The sequence below is a fragment of the Giraffa tippelskirchi genome, chromosome 14, assembly GCF_054371585.1.
Source record: "Giraffa tippelskirchi isolate mGirTip1 chromosome 14, T2T-mGirTip1v1.2.pri, whole genome shotgun sequence".
Lineage (NCBI taxonomy): Eukaryota > Metazoa > Chordata > Mammalia > Artiodactyla > Giraffidae > Giraffa > Giraffa tippelskirchi.
Window position 1 is genome coordinate 43,010,462 of NC_137288.1, and position 21,101 is coordinate 43,031,562.

General features: G+C 45.4%; 2 protein-coding genes across 6 annotated transcripts in view; one reads left to right on the top strand and one right to left on the bottom strand.

Moving 5' to 3' along the window:
- The window catches only part of KCTD1 (potassium channel tetramerization domain containing 1), a 97,103-nt gene extending 76,306 nt beyond the window's left edge, over positions 1-20,797 (top strand). For 2 of the 4 annotated variants that reach the window (XM_081562720.1, XM_081562723.1), the window contains exons 4-5: positions 15,732-16,037; positions 20,500-20,797. In XM_081562720.1, the coding sequence (XP_081418846.1) occupies positions 15,732-16,037; positions 20,500-20,658 (465 nt within the window). In that variant the 3' untranslated portion in view covers positions 20,659-20,797. Of the gene's footprint in view, positions 1-4,357; positions 4,905-15,731; positions 16,038-20,499 lie in introns of those variants that run through there. The other 2 variants (XM_081562722.1, XM_081562721.1) reach the window with 2 other exon arrangements.
- The window catches only part of TAF4B (TATA-box binding protein associated factor 4b), a 187,915-nt gene that overhangs the window by 12,059 nt on the left and 154,755 nt on the right, over positions 1-21,101 (bottom strand). The window contains exons 15-17 of one of the 2 annotated variants that reach the window (XR_014074863.1): positions 19,861-20,673; positions 13,347-13,484; positions 9,200-9,317 (exon numbers count right to left, since the gene is read on the bottom strand). Coding sequence is in view for 1 of the 2 variants with exons in the window: in XM_081562719.1 (XP_081418845.1) it covers positions 20,665-20,673 (9 nt within the window). In the remaining variant the exon portion in view is untranslated. Of the gene's footprint in view, positions 1-9,199; positions 9,318-13,346; positions 13,485-19,180; positions 20,674-21,101 lie in introns of those variants that run through there. The other variant, XM_081562719.1, reaches the window with a different exon arrangement.

Sequence of the window (21,101 nt, forward strand, 5' to 3'; positions counted from 1 at the left end):
ATTATAACACCTAGGAGTAAACTTAAGAAATATGCAAAGTCTGATTAAGAAGACTATAAATCGCTACATGCAAGTTTAAAACAAGAATAAATGAAGGGACATTCGTGTTCTTGGATGGGAAGCCTCAATATTGTTGAAATGTCAGCTATGCTCAGACTATCTTATACATCCAGTGCAAACCCACTTAAGTCATAGGTTTTTCCAATGAAATTTGACCCATTTATAAAATTTGTATAGAAGAAAAAAAAAAGGCTTAAGAATAGCTTAAAAAGTGATATTGTACAGCAGAAACCAACACAACATTTTAAAGCAGTTGTCCTCCAATTAAAACAATAGCTAAAAAATATTTGATGGTGATAGAAATGGTGGACAATGGTGGATGTGTCATATCAGACATCACAACATACTACAGTGATACAGTGATAAGAAAGTGTGTCCTAATAGATGCTAAAATACACACATAGATCAATGGAGTAAACAGGATTGGGAGAGAGATGTGTATGTTGGAATTTGATAATATTATCAATGTGGTATTTCAAATTGGTGGGAAAAGAAAGAATAGTCACTAATTGGCACTGAGACAGCTGAAACCAAGACCTTTGGAAAAAATGTAAAGCCAAAGCCCTGTCTGTATCATAAGTTCATAAAAATTCCAGGGATAAACATAAAAAGTAAAGCTATAGAAGTATTAGAAGAAAATAAAAAGAAATTCCACAAAAGTATAATTGTTAGGCAGAGAAAACCTACTTGAGTAAAACTTAACTACCCAGAAGGCATCCTTAAAAAAAGAAAAAAAATTACTGAATTAAAGACACTATATACAAATAAAACACAAGTGTCAGACGAGGAGAAATATTTACAATGAAAAATTAATATCCATCATAAAAGAGCTCCTAAACATCTACAATATTCTGGCCACCTGATGTGAAGAATTGACTCATTGGAAGAGACCCTGATGCTTGGAAAGACTGAAGGCAGGAGAAGGGGACGACAGAGGAGGGGATGGTTGGATGGCATCACCGACTCGAAAGACATGAGTTTGAGCCAACTCTGAGAGTTGATGATGGACAGGGAGGCCTGGCGTGCTGCAGTCCATGGGGGTTGCAAAGAGTCAGACACGACTGAGCAACTGAACCGAACTGAAACATCTACAAGAAACATGGAAACAACCCAATGGAAAACATTTAAAAATATAAACAAGTTTCTCAAAAGAATAGAAATTGCCACTAAATGTTTGAAAATATATTCAATTTCTTTAGTATCAAAGAAGAAGAACTTAAATATATATCAGATTGGCAAATCTGGCAAAACTTTATATCAGATTGGCAAAAATTTAAAACATTGGTAATATTGAGGAACAGTGTGGCTGGGAGTGAAAACTATTAAATATTTTCAGAGGACAATTTAGTGGTAGTTTCAAGACTTTTAAATTATAGCAATTTCATGTCTATTCATTTCTAGAAGTAACACATAAATATTCAGATATATGTACTTAGAATGTTTAACAATTCCATGTCTATTCATTTATTTCTAGAGATAACACATAAATATTCAAAGATACATGTATGTAGAACGTTTAGTTATATTTGTTATAGCAAAACTGGACACAATTAAAAATGCTTAACAATGGCAGATGGTTACAAAATATTATAGAATATTCACACTATGGATTAGTTGATGTGTGGGGGAAAAAAAAGATTTTATTCAATGAAAATATTAAGTTGTAGAATATGTGTAGTATGTTTCTATTCATGTAAAAATTATGCATATATATGTGTAAATAGAAAAAGGTCTAGAAGTGCCAAGTCATGTCCAACTCTGTGCAACCTCATGGACTGTAGCCCTCCAGGCTCCTCTGTCCATGGGATTCTTCAGGCAAGAATACTGGAGTGGGTTGCCATTTCCTCCTCAGGGGATCCTTCTGATCCAGGGATCAAACCTGGGGCTCTTGCATCTCCTGCACTGGCAGGCGGGTTCTTTACCACTGCACCAAGAGAAGAATAGATCTTAAAATTAACAGGGGTCCGAAGGGCCTCTCATCCACCCTCTCCTTCAGGACTTTGAATGGTGGGGCCCGAGCCAAACATGATTAGCCATATGGAAAAGAGTATAGAAGAGTCGTGTCATGTACACATGTCTCTTCCATGAGAACAATACACACTTGGCAGAAAACTAAGAGTAATAATTGCAGTGAGCGTGTGGAGCTCCCTGCAGCCCTGGAATGAGTTGGAGGAATTCTCCTGGCCCTGCTGCTCCCCAGCCAGTGGCAGTTCCTGGGGAACCTTCCAGAGCCGGCCTCTCTTGATGCTGAGCCCAATTCCAGCATTTACAGATGTGGGAAGTTGGTTTGTGCACCGTGGCTCCTAAATGAAATTTGGCAGCTTTATCAGTGATAGTCTCTTCCAATTCGGAAAGGAAACAGTATTGCGGGTCTCTAATATGGCACCTTCCTAGGTGGTTTTCAAGGATGCTCTTCACCGTATACATGCTTCTCTCCACGTGCCCTTTCCTGCCAGCCCTCGAGTCTTCCTTTTTTTTTGGGGGGGTGGTGGCCATGAGTCATGCAGGATCTTACCTCCCCAACCAGAGATCGAACCCACAGCCCCTGCATTGGAAGGTGAAGTCTTAACCACTGGACCACCAGGGAAGTCCCCAGAGGGAAAGTCTTCTGTCTCCAGCCCCCAGCCTAGAGCTGGGGACACACCTGCTAAGACGGAGAGGAACCAGCTAGTGGATGGTAGACAGCAGGCCCCACGCTTCCGGGCCCACCAGCTGCAGAGTTGAGCATCACCACCCGCTTCCCACACCAGCTGCCGCAGAAGAAAGTGAAAGAAAGAGGAAGAAAGGGAGGGCTGCTGCTAGAAAGCAGGCAGAGGCCCCCCGTGAAGATGCACAGAAGTGAAGGGAGGAGTGGGGGAGGGGAGGGGCTGCTGCGTGAGGGCGGGCGCTGTGGGGGTGACCCCAGCCTCTCTGCAGACCCGGAGCCCCAGGTGGCAGCTGTTAGGCCAGTAGAGCAAGTTGGGCCAGTAGAGAAAGGATGCCAAGTGTGATACCCAGGCAGCCAATGGACCAAAGGTGCCTTACTCTCTGATGTTTTCTTAGAAGGAAGGCACTAGGACTTGGGAAGGGGGTGGAGGAGAGATATCACTTTTATTTCTATTTTAAGGTGATTGCACTTCCATTCAGAACCTTTACCTGGACCGTTCATGGCCTCCTTAACCTGAGCTGCCCACCCAGGAGCTGGCCACACCTGCTGCCTTATCCCCACTACCAAATCAGCTCCTCTTCCTTTGTGTCCTATCTCAAGAAAATGCCAGAATCTGCCTTTCTGCTCCAGTCCCGCCCCTCCCACATCCATCCATCCCATGGAGCCCATAGAACGCTCCAGATACTTCTGAAATCAATCCACACCTCTTATCCCCCCTCTTATCCCTCCTGAGAGCTGAGGTCCAGCAGCTCTCAGATGTCTCATCACTGGTCTCCTCTCTTCCACCCTTACTCCTTCTCCTCCACTCTCCATGTTGAAACCAGGAGAAACTTCTTTTCATTAAACTTTCTGAGGTCATTGTAGATTCTCATGCAGTTGTCAGAAACAGTAGAGGGATCCCAGTTCCCCCTGGTGTAACATCTTGCTGAATCATACCACAGCCTCACAACCGGGATGTCGACACTGACGCGGTCGAGGTCAAAACACTTCCATCATGGCCAGGTCCCCTCCTGTTGCCCTTCTATGGCCATGCCTTCATCCCCGTTCCCTCCCTGTATCTCACACCCCATCTCTCACCTAGGGACACTTATAAAAAACAAACTGTACTGTGACTTGCTCCTGCTCCAGACTCACTCTGCAGGGGCTTCCGTGTCATTGTTCATGGAGCAAAGCAGCACATCCCTGTCAGAGCCCCCGAGGCCCCTGCCCATTTGGCTCTTACACCTGTGCCACACCATCTTCTTGTTCCCCTTCAGAGCAGACCGCTCCATCTGTCTGATGCTCTTTCCCTGACCTTGATTTATCATTTCTTGTTGTTTAGTCCCTAAGTCTTGTCTGACTCTTTTGCGACCCCATGGACTGCAGCCCGCCAGGCTCCTCTGTCCATGGGATTTCCCAGGCAAGACTACTGGAGTGGGTTGACGTTTCCTTCTCCAGGGGATTTTCCCGACCAGGGATCAAACCCACATCTTTTGCTTGGCAGGTGGACTCTTTATCACTGAGCCACCTAGGAAGCCCTATTTATCACTTAGGGATCATCATATTCATCACTAAGCCATCCTGTGCGTAGTCTAGCTTAGATTTGCCTGTATTTCCGATTTTCCATGGTCACACACAGTGCATTTGTAATTATTTTTCTCTGTTGTTTAGCACCTTGTACCCAGCTGTATGGGCTTGCCAGGTGGTGCTAGTGGTAAAGAACTCACCTGCTGATGCAAGAGACTGAAGAGATGTGAGTGCTATGGCAGTCACCTTGTGACCCTGAGGTGACAAGCATGAGGCCAGAACGTCAACACCGAAGATGACAAAGCAAAAAGACAGCGTCCTGTCCTTGATAACATCACTAAGCAGATACCACTGCCAGTAACCAGGGACCTCTGACTTCTCATGTGAGAAAAACAAATCTCCCTTAGTTTAAGGTGCTGTTGACTGGCTATTTCAACACTTGTGGCTGATATTTAATATTACAGTTTTGTGCATGCGTGCGTGCTCAGTCACTTCAGTCGTGTTCGACAATTTGTGACCCTATGGGCTGCAGCCTACCAGGCTCCTCTGTCCATGGGATTTCCCAGGCAAGCCAATGTACCTCGGGTTGGTGAGGCTCTCATGCCACAACTACTGAGCCCAGTCACTTCAACCAGAGGTCCTGTGTGCCGCAACTAAGACCCAATGCAGCCAAAAATAAAATAAATAAAAATATTTTAAAACCTTATGGGACTAAATGGAAAACATACAGCATGTACATATGTAACATCATCCTAAGCTACTTGTGTGGCTAATATATTAATTTGTAATTTCCATGATTAAAAGAAATACAGATGCCAGGAAATATAAAGCAATTTATGGTGAATCACAGTGAGAACCTGGTAATAGCCATTAGTTTCTAGTTGCATTCTGTTCCAGAAACAGAGCTAGGCATTTTAAACACATTTAAATGTCGCAGGCATTATTTTTCCTCCAAGAACATTCAAGTTAGATGTTCAGGAAGACTGCATGGGAGTTAAGCTGTGACCTATTCCAGAGAACGGTCCCATGAGGATTCAACCAGTCACCTCCCTGGTGAGGATGGGATGGGTGCTTCTCTGCACCTTGGTGCTCCCTTGGGATTCCAGAGCCCCGGAAGACCTGTCGTTCATCAAGGCTAAGCCCAGAATACACCCTTTAATTGCCTACGGATTCAATTGTAGCCTATGGTCGGGGGAAGACAAAACGTACTTCAGATGAACCTCTCCTGTCCCAGAGCTCTGAAATGTTTCCAACAGAACCTCTGGGTGACAGGCTGTAAAATACAGGGAGTCGGGAACCTGGTGGAGCAGCGGAAGAATGGGAGTTGTACTGGCTGATGATGGGAGCGCGTGTACCGAAGATCCTGCGAATCACAAGCGAGGGCGCACACAGACGGGCTCAGCCTGCCCCTTCCTGAGCAGTACAATAGTGCTTTCTTCCTTGGCAGAGTTTATTTCCTGACCTTGGGAAAGGGACACGGCATCCGGCGTGTGGAGAGCATCTCGCTTCCCGGTTTTGTAGGGAACACATTCCTTGATTACCTGCCCCTCGTCTCCAGCTGTTTGATGCTGGGTTGAGCACATGCCTGTGATCTCGAAATCACAGCATCCTCAGCCCCTGAAAATCTCATTCTGCAAATGTGCTGTCTGAGCCAGATACCCATTTAACAATTTAGATAATGTCATACTTCAGAACACCACTTAAGTGGCAGCTGCTGTGCCCTGCTCCCACTGAAAGATTTTGGAATCTCTTCTCTAGATAAGTGATTGTAGAACTCTCTGCCGAGTTTTATTGTGGAGAAGACTGTCTGTTCATCTTCCCTTCATTTCCCTCCCCACCTCCATTACACTGACTCATTCATAGTTGCTCTGTTTTCTGCTCACACCCATGCATGCATAGGTGTGTGTGGGTGCACACATGCATATACACACATGCATGTGCATAAGCACACACTTATGATTCCTACTTGATTGGGAGTCCAGAGCTTTAGTTCCTTTTTTTAATGGAGAACTACAAAATTACCCCTCTCTAGGCTTCTATTTTGAACATCTTTGGTAAGTGTCCACCATGTTGCTGACATCTCTTGTGGTATCTGATGAATGTCTAGCCTTAGATAAAGAAAATTTTGCTGGCAGATAGTCCCCAACTTACCTATTCCTGGCTTACATTCAAAAGTCTATTAGTTCTTTCTAATAGCCTTTTATATTATAGAAAAAGCATATGTACATTGTAGACAATTTGAAAATATAGATAAGCAAAAAAAAAAAGTTTAAACAGTATATCCCACTCAGAGATTGCTGATGTTATTGATGAAACCTGAATGCATAGACGTCTGGGTATTTTTCTATGCTTATTTCAGACAATATCTCTATCTTTCCATTTTAATAAATTCTATTTCCTCTAATTTTGCAACCATATTCACATTTCCATGGTTGACCCCAAAAATGTTCTTTCTATTTGGTTTTCCTGAGTTGATATCTCATCCAAGACTTCATTGAATCTAGTTATGTCCGTACCCTTTCATTATCTCCTATAAACCATTTGGGGGGCTTCCCTGGTGGCTCAGCAGTAAAGAATCCGCCTGCCAAGCAGGAGACATGGGTTCAATCCCTAGATCAGGAAGATCCTCTGAGGAGGAAATGGCAGCCCACTCCAGTATTCTTGCCTGGAGAATCCCATGGACAGAGGAGCCTGGTGGGCTACAGTCCACGGGTCGCAAAGAGTCGGACACAACTAAGTGAGCATGCACGCACATAGTTCCATTTTTATATGATGCTGACTTGCTAAAGAGACTGGCCAGTTGTCCTACGGAAGGTCCCACCATCTGAATTTGCCTGGTTACCTGATTATGGGAGCTCATTACTCTAGCCTCTCATTTCTCATAAACTGCAACCTATGTCTAAAGACTTGATAGGTTTAAGTGTACACTTTAGGCTTTCTTTTGGAAAGTTAGAGAGTTGAGAGTGGAGACAGTGGCTGGGAGAGAAAGGACTTTGCCACTGCCTGTGTTTCCTTTACTGGCCATCATTTAAATCGTAGGCTGGGCATCCTTGCCCCAGGAGAACAAGAATGGTCAGGAGGAGCCAGAAGCCAGTGGCACTGAACAGGTCCTGGCAAGAAGTCCCAAGTGGTAGCAAGGGAGATGGAGTAAGTGGACCAGTCCTTCCAGGCTTTGAGGAAAAGAAAGGCGTGTGGGGGTGGGGAGGGGACTAGGCGAGGCACAGAGGGGTTTCTAGGGCAGTGAAACCACCTTGTATGATATTATAATGGTGGATACATGTCATCAGACATTTGTTCAAACTCACACAATGGCCAACAGCAAGAGTGAACCCTAATGAGGACTTTGAGTGGGTATGGTGGGTCAGTGTAGGTCCATAGATTGTGACACATGGCCCCCTCATGAGGGACGTCGAAGTTAGGGGAGGCTGTTCATGTGTAGGGTTAAGGGGACATATGGGAAATCTCTATACTTTGTGCTCAATTTTGCTCTGAACAAAACTGCTCTAAAAAAATTACCATGGGAAGGAAGGGAGGGAGGGTTGCAGAGCCAGAGAAATTAAGAATTTTAGAGGTCCCAAACCTCCAACACTGAAAAGACTGTGCTGGCCTACCCTCTCAAAAAAATTTTTTTAAGGAAAGTTTTATGGGGATCTGTTTTTGTTTATGATAACTACTACATGAATGCTCTTGATGAAATGTAGTATATAAAAAATACTTTCATCTCCCCTCATTTTCTTGGCACCTCCTCTCGGCAAGTGCCCTGATACATACATGCCCTGCCATCTTGGGAAGCAAGTGGAGGGATCCCATGGCCCAGGAACAGGATCCCACAGCCCAGGAACAGGATCCCATGTCCCAGGAGCAGGATCCCATGTCCCAAGCGTGGGTAGGAGGAGGGCTTCTAGATCTCTGTGGGGGGAGCTGGGCGCATTTCCCACCAAAAAGCCTTCTCTGTGCCCAGGGTGCCTAGCTTGGCAACTGCATACAGACAAGTGTTAAAATGCATGAATGAGTGGCTGAGTTAGTTGCCTTTTGAGTGGAAGGACCCGTAAAACTTCAGGTACCTTAGGAGTGAAATAAGCCTTTGAACTTTTTTGTGGAACTGAAAGCTGCGTGTTGAGGCTGAGTAATGGCCCCCAAAGGCGTCTGCATTCTAATTCCCAGAACCTGTGCATGTCACCTTACGTGGCATAAAGAGACCATGCAGATGTGATTAAATTTAAGAGCCGTGAGCTGGGGAGATTATCCATGATAATCCAGGCGGGCCCAGTGGAACCACAGGAGTTTTCAGAAGTGAAAGAGGCAGGCAAGAGGTCAGAGTCAGAACAGATGTGAGGAAGGGAGTGGTGTGATGGCTGGACAGGAGCCAGGGGGTCGGGGCTGCCTCTGGAAGCTGGAAAATATTCTCCCCTTGCCTCCGGAAGGAAGGTGGCCCTGCCAACACCACGACTTTAGCCCCGGGAGACCCATTTCAGACTTCTGACCTCCAGAACTCTTAAGAGAATAAATCTGTGCTGTTTTCAACCACCAAATTTGTGGTAATCTCTGACGGCAGCAGTAGGAAAGCAGTGCACTGTGTATATCACTTTCCTCCCTATAGGGAAAATGTCTTCTGAATTCAAATGTTTAATCAAGAAATAAACTTTTGAAACATGGCCCATATGCATCTTAGAGTCTGCTCACATTTACTTTCCTGTTCTGTGTACCTCTCTTCAGGGTCTCAGGGAAGCTCAGTGGATTCACCTGTAAAATGAGATCTTGATCTTTCTGCCTCTCAAAACTATTGCAAATCTCAGAAAATTTTTTTAATTTTAAAAATATGTGTTCTAGGACTTTAAAATTATTTCAGCATGAAAAGGTCTGTGAATAACCTCTCTTTTCCTGGTTATGAGGCTGAGAGATATGGTTGATGCTGTCTTAATGAGAGAAGATAACATCGGCCTGGGAGCGGAGAAGGTGACAGCATCTAGAACATTCTGGACTCACTTTGCTGAAAGCAGAGGCGATGCTTTGGATTCGCTTCCTTCATAAGAAGAACTGGGGCCAAACCTGCTGTGGTTCCATAAACACTTGCCCGTCTCCAGGAGGCTGAGTTGTCCAGAGTCTGCAAAAATTGACAAAAGGAAGGCAGGCATCATCAGATAGGAACTGAGGCTTCAGGGAATATGACTTCAAAAGAGATTGCGAGACCAAAGAGATAACCATAAGGCCAGAAAGCCTAAAAGGAAACAGGATAATTTCTAAAGAATGTGAAATTGAGACAGTCTAATTGTATGATCGCTGTTGAGGAAAGAAAGGAGAGTGGCGGTGGAGGCAGGCTGTTCTGCAGGGTGTTCTCTGATGAGACTGGAGGCTGTGTTAGGAAGCAAAGAAAAGTGAAAGTGAAGGTTGCTCAGTTGTGTCCGACTCTTTGCAACCCCATGGACAGTAGCATTCATGGAATTCTCCAGGCCAGAATACTGGAGTGGGTAGCCTTTCTCTTCTCCAGGGGATCTTTCGAACCCAGGTCTCCCACATTGCAGGCGGATTCTTCACCAGCTGAGCCACAAGGGAAACCCAGGAAGCAGAGAAGGACTAATACAAAGGAGCCTGCCTAGAAAAGGATGGCCAGCGTGAGCTTAGCCATGCAGAGATGGTAACAACAAGAGCGACCTTTTTGGTCGTAGGGCTGACGGAGGACCACGCTGGGAGGCGAGCTGGCATGGGGAGTTGATGGCTGCACCAAACACATGTGCTCAGCCCTTCTCCAGCCTTCGCTCCCTCAGCACGAAAAGATGGCTGTGCCCTGCAGACCAACGGAAAAGGAAGAAATGGAGCCAAGGTAGTCCAGAGAGACTAAAAGAACACCAGGCAGCTTGAGGTGGTTCAAGGCTAGGTCCGTGAGATGACGTCCCGTCTGCAGGTTGACTTTCAGAGGAACCCTTTGATAATCCTTCACTTGAATGACCCCTAGCAGGATCCTTGAGACATCACTGAGCTGGGCCAAAAACCTGATAAGGGCCAGTGTTTGGTTAATTTTCCCAGAGCAGATAATTATAACTGTGAGCAACTTAGGTAGGAAGGGGCTGTCAGTCCATGGGCACATTTCAGAATGGATTATTACACACCTGGCTTGTGAACTCAGAGATAAAAAAAAAGAGGCAGTCTGCATCAGTGTAGGAGGACTTGTAACCCAAGTCCTACATTACTTTGGGGTTATGCTAGACAAACTTGTAGGTCTGGGCTTTGTCACGGACACAGACTCATAGATTAGCAGGGCCGGAAGCAACTTGAATGCAATTGATCCCCCTCATTTGACAGATAAGTAGCCTGGAGTCCTAAACAGTTATGGGGAGTCTCTGGCAATATGGCGACTTGGAGCCCCTCGCACACCTCCAGCCTTCCCCACAAAGTCCCACCCAAATGCACAGTATTTCAACATGTCTAACAGATGCCACAGTTATGGGCTGGATTACAGGTTGTATAGCCACTTGGCATTCCTAATCCAGAGACTAAATTTATGACCCAAGAGTCAGCCTGAACAAAGGCCTGTAGGTAGCCCTGTCCTCTGCATACTTTAAAAATGATTCATACATAGAAACAGAACACCCAGTTCAAATTGACACCAGAAAATGAGAGGGAGACCAAGAACGTTGGGTAAAAGAATCTGAATTTTCTCATTACACTGGAACAAATCCAGAACCTCCAGTATGTAATTTAAAGAGGGATAAATAATGGAGGATTTAAAGTTGTTCACAAATGCTGAATGAGGGAGACCTAGCTCCATAACAGCTGTGTGAAAAAGGTGTAGGAATTTCACCCTGAGGGAATGTGAATAGAGTAATGGGACTTTGGGGCTGCCGGGAAAGCTAATAGGACCTTATGCTGTGTGGAGGGCAGAATAATGCCTCCCAAAGGCATCCATGGGGACCTCCCAGTGGTCCAGTCTTAAAGACTTCGCCTTCCAGTGCAGGGGGTATGGATTCGATACTGGTCGGGAAGCTAAGATTCCACATGCCTCGGGGCCAAGAAACCAAAACATAAAACAGAAGCAGTATTATAACAAATTCAGTAAAGACTTTTAAGGTGGCCCACATCAAAAAGTCTTTTTAAAAAGATTAAAAAAAAAAAAAAAAGACATCCATGTCCTAATTCCTGGAAGCTATGAGGATGTCACCTCACATGGTAATAGGGCCTTTGCAGGTATGATTAGATTAAGGATCTTGAGATGGGAAGATTATCTTGGATAATCCAGATGAAGCCAATGTACTCAAAGGTCCTTACAAGTGAAAGAAGGAGGTGAAGGGTCGATAACAGGAGGAGATGGGACAGTGGAAGCAGATGGGGCGATGTGCTGGACCGGAAGCTGAGGGGTGCAGGCCGCCTCTGGAAGCCGGAAAAGCTGAGGAAACGGATTCTCCCCCTAGAGCCTCCAGGATAAACACAGCTGTGGTGAGCCAACTTGGACTTCTGACTTCCGGAACCATAGGAGAATAAACAAGTGCTGCTTTAAGCTACTAAACAGGTGGTAATTATTACCGCAGCAACCGAGAACTAACACAGACTGAATTCATGGTGGCTTCAGTGTCCAGCCAGCTTGTACGAAGGTTGTATGATGTGCTCATTAGAGCATGTCTGAAATGTTAGGTTCCGTTCTGGTTTGGGTTTTAGGAAGGCTGTTGACAAGTTCAAGTACAATGGAGCCTTGAACAATGTGGAGATTAGGAGCACCAACCCTGCATGCAGTTGGCCCTCTGTGTCTGTAGTTTCACATCCACAGATTCAACCAAACTGCAGATCGTGTAGCATCATGGCACATATTTGGTGGGACAATCCCATCTATAACTGGGCCCCATGTAGTTCAAAGCTGTGTTGTTTAAGGGCCAGTTGTATCTACCAGATGTTGAAGAACTTTGAAGTCCTAACAAATGATTAGGAGCTGAAACAATTGGGTATTTTCACCCTGAATAATATTAAGACATAACAGTCATCTTCAAATGTTTGAAGGGTTAACTTGTCCAAGATTAAGATGACTAAAACTCCAGAGGGTGGAATTAAGAACAAGTAAGTTGAAATTAACAGGCAATTCAGGTCATTCTAATGAAGACATTTACAACAATCAGAACTGCAAACAAAGTAAATACTATGCCTTATTAGGTGATAAGCATCAAACATTCAATCAGGGGTTGAGTGGTCATGACTCAGTGATGTTAGAAAGGATTCCTGTGCAGAGTCAAGGCTGGTCAAGAAGACTGCTGTGAGCACCTTTAAGGTTTGAAGACTTGGCCTTCCCTGGTGGCTCAGTGGTAAATAATCCGCCTTCCAGTTCAGGAGACACAGGTTTGATCCCTGAGCTGGGAAGATCCCACTTGCCACAGAGCGACAAGCCCTGTGCACCACAGCTATTGCGTCTGTGCTCTAGAGTCCGGGAACCACAACTACTGAGCCCATGTACCACAACTGCTGAAGCCTTTGAACTCTAGAGCCCATGCTCTGCAACAAGAGGAGCCACTGCAATGAGAAGCCCATGCACTGCAACTAGAAAATAGCCCCCCCACTCGCCACAACTACAGAAAAGCCCACACAGCCGTGAAGACCCAGCACAGCCAAAAATAAATAAAAGTATCTAAAGAAAAAAAAAATTTGAAAACTTGATGGCATCCTTTCACAGAAGTCCAGATTCTTTCTTGTGTTAAAATTTGTAATTAAATCTCACAGGGAAATAAAAAGCAGTAGCAGAAGTTCTCGCTTCTATTGCTTGTGTAACTAACTCTCAATAATGTTCTTAAATTTCCTTGAGAGCCGTCATCTTGATGAGTAAGTAAAGTACTAAGGTTGGTATCTCACAGCTGGTGGCCTTCAAAGATGGCCAGGCCACGGTATTGGAGACCCCGGGTGGACTGGGAGGAGCCTGCAGACCCCACTCCTACCCTCAGGCTGGGCTGGGCTGAGGAGCTCGGCTCTGCCCTAAGAGCAGCCACGCCTCAGTTTGGTTCTCAACACCAAACTAAACAGCATCTCCTGTGAGTCAGGAGGCAGAGCAGGTGAAATGAGATGATGGGAGAAAAGGGTGGCTCCCCTGCAGGGAGCCACAGCTCCCATAGTGATGGGGTTGCTAGGAGACGAGAGTAGAGCAGCAGCCCCCTCTGCTGACCTTTGTCCACGGTCGTGTCTTCTACCCGGCCCAAGTTTCTCTGTTCAGAAGGCAGTGATCCAGCCGGGGTTCACTTGTTTTTCCTGCTCCTCCAAACTGTTTTTCTCTGGAAGGCTTGAATAATGTCACCGCTGCTGTCTATTTGCAAAAAAAGAGAAAAGTGCCAAATAAAGCAGTCCCCTGTGGTTACCCTCCCTCCTGCCCCATCCCGTCTCAAGGCCTCTAGTGGCACTCGGGCCCTGGGCTCAGGCATTGGCTCTCCTGCAGGCCCCGGGCACCACCTGCCAGCTCCAGCCTATTGGAAGGAAGGCAACGTGTCTGTCAGTGATTAAAATGTTCTCAGCCAGCATGTCTGGACAAGCATCCATGTATCTCACAGCCAGAGATGATTGTGGCCATAGTTACGTTTAGACATAATATTGACCTGCTTGATAACATTGTTCCTAAGCTTCTGCCTCGCGCTCGGCCTCTCTTGTCCTCCTGTCCCATGGCTTGTGTGTGTTTTAATAGAGTTTTCTAAGACAAGAGAAAGAGAAACCACTCCCAAAGATGGGATGCCTGTCCTTTCAGAAGTAGATTAGTTTCCTTTCCTGGACTGCTGTCTGTTTTCTTTTTTTTAGCTTTTTATTTTATTCTGGCGTATAGCCTATTAACAGCACTGTGATAGTTTCAGGTGGACAGCAAAGGGATTCAGCCATACATAGACATGTTTCCATTCTCCCCCAAGGGCTTCCCAGGTGGCCTTAGTGGTAAAGAATCCACCCACCAGTGCAGCAGACTTAAGAGACTCAGGTTCAATCCCTGGGTCAGGAAGATCCCTGGAGAAAGGAATGGCAACCCACTCCAGTATTCTTGTCTGGTGAATCCCATAGAGAGGAGCCTGGTGGGCTACAGTCCATGGGGTTGCAAAGAGCTGGATGTGACTCAGCATCTGAGCATGCACATTCTCCCCCAAACACCCCTTTCATCCAGGCTGCAACATAACATTAAGCAGAGTTCCCTGTGCTATACAGTCGGTCCTTGCTGGTTATCTATTGTAAATATAGCAGTGTGTACGTGTGCAAACTTCCTAACTATCCCTGCACCCCATTCTTCCCCCCAGCAACTGTAAGTTCATTCTCTTAAGTCTGTGAGTCTGTTTCTATTTTGTAAATAAGTTCATTTGTGCCATTTCTTTTTTAGATTTCCTCATATAAGGTATGTCATTTGATATTTCTCCTTCTCTGTCTGACTTAACTTCACTCAGTATGACAATCTCTCCATGTTGCTACAAATGGCATTATTTCATTCTTTTTAATGGCTGAGTAATGTTCCATTGTATATATGTACCACATCTTCTTTATCCATTCCTCTGTCGATGGACGTTGAGGTTGCTTCCATGTCTCAGCTATTGTAAACAGTGCTGCAGTGAACACTGGGGCCGGCACCACTGTCTTGCAGGAGCCCGGGCCTGAGGTTGTTTGCCTCTCTCACTTTGTGATGAGGGCACCGAGAGCTGGCAGAGGTCAGTGCATCCTCCATCAGCCTCTCTCAAACCCTCACCCATCCATAAGTAAAAGCAGCATGCGTGCCCTCCAGGCACCCATTCCCTGGCTCTCCATCCCCACTTCCACTGTGGCCCTGCCCCTCCCCCTCCTGGAGAAGTTCTAGAGCTGCCACTGCAGGTGACAAGGAGCATAGGCCCGGGGTGATTAGGGCACAGCAATGCCTCTGTCACCTCGACACATATACGTGTTCCATCCAGAGGTAATAACATGGATTCTCAACAACACAATCAAACTTTAAATACTCAACGGCATTTTCCTACAGAAAGACAAAAAGTCTTGGTGAATCCTTTCACACACTAGTTTTCTCATCTGCAAAGTGAAATAAAAATGATTCCCAAATCACTGGATAACTATGGGGATGGTAGGACTTAATTCATGGGAAGTGTCCCACCTACCCCTTATTACTCTTTTGTGCTAAGTCACTCAGTCATGTCCAGTTCTTTGCGACCCTATGGACTGTAGCCCACCAGGCTCCTCTGTCCATGGGCTTCTCCTGTCACAGCTACTGGAGTGGGTTGCCATTCCCTCCTCCAGGGGATCTTCCCAACACAGGGATCAAACCCTTGTCTCTTATGTCTCCTGCATTGGCAGGTGGGTTCTTTACCACTACTGCCACCTGGGAAGCCCAGTTATTACTCTTAGCTCCTATTATAATCACTGAAAGAATGAGTGAATGCAAATTGTCTCTACAAATAAAAATTTTACACCCAGATTTGAATATCAAAATAACAGAGGTAAGAAATTGACCCCCCTATATGTGGACATATGCAGTACCTTATGTTTGCATTTTGGTATGAATACCTTGGGTATGAAATACCTTTTCTGTTTTTTTTAAAAGGACTACACTTTGTTATATGAAGAGGCAAAATATTTTCAGCTTCAGCCCATGCTGTTGGAGATGGAAAGATGGAAGCAGGACAGAGAAAGTGGTCGCTTTTCAAGGCCCTGCGAGTGCCTCGTGGTGCGTGTGGCCCCCGACCTCGGAGAGAGGATCACGCTCAGCGGAGACAAATCCTTGATAGAAGAAGTGTTCCCAGAGATCGGCGACGTGATGTGCAACTCCGTCAACGCGGGCTGGAATCACGACTCGACGCACGTCATCAGGTTTCCGCTGAATGGCTACTGTCACCTCAACTCAGTCCAGGTACAGCGTCATCATGCGCTGTGTGGCTGCCCTTGTCCCTCTTCCCGCGGTTCCTCACCCTTGTGTTCACGGGGTGCCTTTCCTCCAAGGTGCTGGAGAGCCCTCACGTGGTAACACTTCTGCTGGGCGGGTAAAAGCTCTTCACCCCTCAACAGCAGGGGTCCCCAACCTCCAGGATCTAACGCCTGATAATCTGAGGCAGAGCAGATGTAATCATAGTAGAAATAAAGTGCCCAGTAAATGTAATGCGCTTGAATCCTCCCGAAACCATCGGCTTCCCCGGTGTGGGGGGAAAAACTCTCTTCCACAAGAGCCGTCCCTGGTGCCGGAAAGGTCGGGGGCTGCTACTCTACAGCATCCATTCAGTCATTCCACAAACATTTACTGAGCTCCTGCTATGTGCCGGATGCTGGTGTGAGCACTGGAGATACAGAGGGAAGAAAACAGACCACTGCTGCCTTTTCACGGAGCTTACATTATGAGGATGGAGTGGGGTGGCCGGGCGAACAGTCACCCACCTAAGCGTTGAGCAGGTAGTGAGAAGAGGATGCCTGGGGCTGAGTATCCTGGAGCGGTGGGGGGCATCTAGTCCTGAGGCTCCCCAGGTAGGAGCACGTGCTTGACGTATTGAGGAACATCGGGGAAGCCATTGAGGCTTGAAGGCAGTGAAGGTGGGGTGGGGAGTGCAGAGACACCCCGCCCCGCCCCGGTACAGACAGTGGAGGGCCTCACAGAGGGTGGGAAGCGCTCTGGGATTCTTCGTATTGGTTTCTTTGGGGCTTGATTCCCTCGCTTGTGTGAGTCGAATGGAAAGCCATTTGAGGATTTGAGCAAGTTGACATGTTGTAACTCGTATTTGAAAATGAATACTCCAGTGGCAGGTAGAAACCAGGGCGAGCAAGGGGACCAGTTAGAAAGTGGGTCCGAGCAATAACTGAGAAGTGTCTGACTCTGAATATCTTTTTTTTTTTTTTTTTTTAGCTGTACCACGCAGGTGTTCCAATGCCCGTTCCCAAACTAGTCCACTCTTTAACAAAATCAAGCAGGCACACACTTGCCATACCACGAACATGTTCACGAATGCCATTATGGCTTGATGAACAGAGTACTGAATGATGTCTTAAAATTGTTGTATGTGGGGGCTTTCCTGGTGGTCCAGCATTCAGGAATTTGCCTTGCAATGTGGGGGACTCAGGTTCGATCTCTGGTCGGGAAACTAAGATCCCACAGGCGGTAGGGCAACTAAGACACGATGCAGCCAAATCAATAAATTAATATTTTTTTAAAAAAATTGTCCCATGGCCTTGAACTAATTTCAGCTTCTGTTATCATTTTTATTTTTAAAATGTTTTTGGCCTCGCTGCAGGCTTGTGGGATCTCAGTGTCCCGACCTGGGACTGAACCCCTACCTCCGTTCAGTGGAAGCGCCGAGTCTTAACCACTGGACTAACAGGGGATTCCCAAAGTAATTTTTGTTTGTTTGTTTGTTTTGTTTTGGCCTTGCCCCACTGCTTAGGGGGATCTTAGTTCCCTGACTAGGACTTGAACCCAAGCCCTCAGCACTGAGAGAGCACAGTCCTGACCGCTGGACCACCCTGAATATCTTGAATGTAGAGCTGGCAAGGTTTTCTGATAATGGCTGTGAGCTACAGGACAGAAGCCAAGGATGACTAAGATTTTTGATGGAGGAACGGGATGAATGGAATTAGTATTTTTTGAGGTAGAGACATTTATGGGAGAAGAAGATTTAAGGGCAGAATTCAGAAGTTGGATTTACACGGTGTGAGAGGCCACGTGCCTTAGACACTGGTGGGTGTGGTCACCGTCGTAACTGATGTCTGCCAGCCCTGGGCCAAGGGTTGTCTGTGCTTTGTCTTTTTACACCAACCCTAACAAGTAGACACGGTTAATTCTGTGTCTTGCTGATGAGAAAATGGAACCACACCTGGGTCTTGACTCCAGGTCTGTGTAATTCAGTGGAGGTCCATGGAGTGATTTCATTGGAATGGACCCATGATTTTATTCAGTATTGAGCCAACAAAACCTCCCCCCAGACTCCAAGATGAGAAGCACCCACTCTACCATTCTGCCTGTTGAGGATGGTTTCCCAACTGTTTATAGTTTTTGAATTTTGTGAATAGATGGCTGAGAGCAGAGCAGCAGGAAACTGGCCAACACTGAGCCCTGGGCGTGCCAGAGGAAGACACACACCCAGAGTGGGCAGCCCTGTGCTGTCCAGGTGCAGAGGCACATCTGAGCCGCCCTGTGCAGCTCCTGAGCGGGGCCTCTAGAGCCCTGAAATCTCTCCCACCCATGCCCTGCCCCTGGCTCTCTCTAGGCAGCATTTCATCACTTCTCTAGGGCCCCACCCCTGACTAACTGTCAGACATTCACAAGCCTGACATGTTGCCCCGTCATTCCAGTCTGATCAGAAGTGGGTTTTCATCTGGGTTAACATCGTCATACGACATGGCCATACTAGCTCCTGCCCCATCTAGAGGACAGGCCCAGTCCTCTAGGTGTTCAGAGGCTTCGGGCTAAGGCACAGGAGCAATGTATCTACTGGAGTGATTTCAATATTCCCAAATGATCACTGACTTTAAGGAACTTTGCTATTAACAAGTTGATACTTAAAGAAGGATGGCCAAGAAGCATAAGCTGTCTGCATTACATGGGAATAAGTTTTACCACCTCCAAGGTAACCTTGAATCGATCGTATTGAATAATTATCATATTATGCATATTAGATCCTCTGGGGAGGCAGCTTAGGGATGTCCTTATAAGAGCAATTCAACAAACTAACAACACTGAGAGACAAATGATATCCAAGTTAAGTTCTTGATTGCTCAGCTTCCTCTACCTTCGTAATTCCTCTCCTTATCAAGGTGAATCCTTTCCAGGGCGGTGGTTTGGCCGAGCAAACTAGTGTGTTTCTTGCTGACAAGCTACATTCCTGCCTTTACTGGGGAGATCTTAGAGTGAGCTGTTCTTCACCTTTTTATTCACCTGCCACCAAAACACATCTTAATGTGCTTACTTTTAAACTTAGAGATTGTTTTCTTTATTGTGTCCTTTTGCTGCCTGGTGTGTATATGCATTGTAAATTTATGTACAGAAGTAGATGCTGCAGAGAAGAGTGTTCATTTTGTTCTCATAGGGACTTGCTTGGGTTTTTTTTTAATTTGCCAGCATTTGAAGTTTTAATTTTTAGAAAGTATATTCTTACTTGCCAATCTCATCTAATTAGCTGTTTTGCAAAATAGCAGATTATATTCCATGTAAAAGTAGGCACCCCAAAAATAATAGTTAAAAAAAAAGACATAGTAAGGGATCCACTGTATATCACATTTTGTAAGTTATTTGATAATATTGCACTTAACTCCAAAAATTAAAAAAAAAAAATTGAGCCAGACATTTTTAAAAAGTTATGATTGAATCATCTTGCTTTTAGAGTGGTGTAGAAATAATTTAACTATATCCAGAATTCTGGCAGGGAACATTTGCAAGTCTAATATTTGTTGGATTCCTAAAGAAACATAATGTTGTAGATCAGTTTCCTGTATTTTTGTGTATGTAAGAATTGCAAGAACTCTTCCCTGGATTCAAGAGTGTCAGACAAGTAATGACAAACCCAGGGATCTTTCTGGCATTAGGTGTTTGGTCAAAATTAGATTATATTATAAATATCTATTAATTATATGAGAAACTTTTAGATGTTTTCTAATATAGGACATATATAAACAACCATCGCATTTATTCTTGCCTCTCTGGATGCACACTAGGCATAAATCTAATGCCACAACTTGAAAAGCTGTAGATAAACCTTGACTGTCTTTAATAGTCCATTTCTTCTGCTGTCGAAATTGCATCAGTCTTCCAGGTTGAAATATATGAACTCAGTATCAGGCAATTAGAACAGTGGCTGAATCAAGAGTGAATGAGTTGAGGCTGAATCACTGATGAAGTAAATTCAGATAATATCACTGTCTCTCCATTGTCTTGATCATCTCATCGAATATGTTATTGGTAAATGAGCTTTGAAATGTGAACCCTCTCTTTCTGCAGACAAGATGGTGTTGCAAAAAACATGGGAGTTGAGGCCAAAGAGACCTGAGTTGGAAACCCAGTTCCATCACTTACGAGGTGTAAGCCTCAGTTTTCTCATCTGTCAAGTGGACCAACTCCACTTGTTATGCCAGGTGCTTGTAATGAGTGAATAACTTGGCATGTGTGGAGCTAGCTTATGAAAGCACGGTGTAGGTATTAGAAACGTTTGCTCACTCCCTCCTGCCTTTGAATCCAGAGTCTTTGTTTGAATACAGAAACTCAGAGAGACTTAGGGGTTGGATAAGATGGATTCAAGCTGCACATGATGTCAAACTGTGGGACAGTCTTTGGACTGTTTATGTGGCCATAGGACCTAGCTGGCCCCTAACCAGATGCTTGTCTCGGCCCCTCACAGGTCCTTGAGAGGTTGCAGCAAAGAGGATTTGAAGTCGTGGGCTCCTGTGGGGGAGGCGTGGACTCATCTCAGTTCAGCGAATACGTCCTGCGGCGGGAACTGAGGCGGACGCCCCGTGGGCCCTCTGTCATCCGGATAAAGCAAGAGCCTCTGGACTAGATGGACTTATTTCTTCTGCCAAAAGGAGAAAAACATACACCACAAAAAACACAAACACAAAAAGGGACATTTATGTGCAGTTGGGACAGCAAACCGAGTCCTGGACCTAAAGTTGAATAAAAGACACATTTATATCCAATAGAGACCACACCTGTATTCATATGGGAACAATTGGAATAGTGATATCCTCAAGGTGTAAAAAATATATAAATATATATATATATATATATGTCAAAAGGTAGGAAACGCAAAAAACAAAGAAAAAAAGGTGGTAGCTACAGTTGGTGCTGTGATGGCCGTGAAGTGTCCTGGGCCTCCCAAGGCCTCTGACTGACAAACAAGCCATGAGCAATGAGGACGAATCTCCTTACGGTTTCCATTGCCAACAGCCATTCATTGTTTCTTTTTCCTTTGTCTTTCTTTTTCCTTTGAAAACAAAAATA